Below are 1,307 nucleotides of genomic sequence, written 5' to 3' on the forward strand. Positions count from 1 at the left end.
GTTCTGACGATATAGTCTCCTGTAGCTCAAAAGAACTCAACCTCGACAAAGGCTCAGTTGATTTTTCCTGACATATTCCTCGCACTACTTCAGCATATGTAAGAGGTCTTGTGGAGGTCACCACTGCTGGTAAAGGTAAGTTTTCACCTGAGTGTTTGGCTTCAACATTTGGAATAAGTGAATCAGGTGAATCTGCTCTGTTCTCATTAAACATATCTTTCAGACAAATATCAAAGTCCTGCTCATCTGATAACACTGAAAGCGACGATGTTGGTCTTGTGTCTGAACAACTTAGGTAGTAGTTACAGTACTGATCAGATGTCAGGAAAGAAGACAACATTTGGCCTTCAGTTGAAGCCACAGACTCTGGTGAGGATGCTCTCAAATCACTCAGCCAATCAGACAACAGTGCAAAGTCAAAGTCAGAGGACATTGAATCTGGAGATAAAACTCTGTACCTAAATAACCTGTCCAGTTCAAAGTCTGATACAACTGAATGTGGAGACTCTGGTCTGTTCTCATCAAACAGACTTTCCAGACACAAATCCGTTTCCTCCCAGTCTGATAATKTGGATTCTGGTGTAAACGATCTGTTGCATGACAGATCCACACTGCAATCAATATGAGAACACCTGAACTGGGGAACAGGTGAGTCAAGAGAGAGGGGTCKATGCTCTCCTTGAGAACTCATAGACTCAGGAGAAATAGGTCTTACATCATAAAACCAATCTTCTATCAAAGTTGGGCTACTTGGATTTTCCAAGTGTTCTGACGACATAGTCTCCTGTAGCTCAAAAGAACTCAAGCTTGACAAAGGCTCAGTTGGTTTTTCCTGAGTCATACCTTGCACTACTTCAGCATATGTAAGAGATCTTGCAGAGTTCACCACTGCTGTTAAAGGTAAAGTTACAGCAGAGGGTTTGGTTTCAAAAGTTGGAGGACGTGAATCTGGTGAATCTGCTCTGTTCTCATCAAACATATCTTTCAGACAACGGTCAAAGTCCTGCTCATCGGGTAACACTGACAGCGGTGATGTTGGCCAAGTGTCTGAACAACTTAGGTAGTAGTTACAGTACTGACCAGATGTCAGGAAAGAAGACAACATTTGACCTTCAGTTGAAGCAACAGATTCTGGTGAGGATGCTCTCAAATCAATCTGCCAATCAGACAAAAGTGCAACGTTACAGACAGAGGACAATGAATCTGGAGACAAAGTTTGGTAGCTAAATAACTTGTCTAGTTCATTGTCTAATAAATCTGACTGTGGAGACTCTGGTCTGTTCTCATCAAACAGAACTTCCAGACAC

General features: G+C 42.1%; 1 protein-coding gene across 1 annotated transcript; it reads right to left on the reverse strand.

Annotated features, from left to right (window-relative positions):
- Nucleotides 1–11: 11 nt before the first annotated feature.
- On the reverse strand, nt 12–1,301 carry LOC106520941 (uncharacterized; the record flags this gene model as incomplete). Its single annotated transcript, XM_014013279.1, is given in 1 exon segment — nt 12–1,301. A coding segment is annotated over 1 exon segment (1,094 nt), but the record flags the coding sequence as incomplete, so codon positions are not given.
- Between the last annotated feature and the right edge of the window lie 6 nt (nt 1,302–1,307).

Source organism: Austrofundulus limnaeus, unplaced genomic scaffold (assembly GCF_001266775.1).
Source record: "Austrofundulus limnaeus strain Quisiro unplaced genomic scaffold, Austrofundulus_limnaeus-1.0 Scaffold99, whole genome shotgun sequence".
In the NCBI taxonomy this organism is placed as follows: domain Eukaryota; kingdom Metazoa; phylum Chordata; class Actinopteri; order Cyprinodontiformes; family Rivulidae; genus Austrofundulus; species Austrofundulus limnaeus.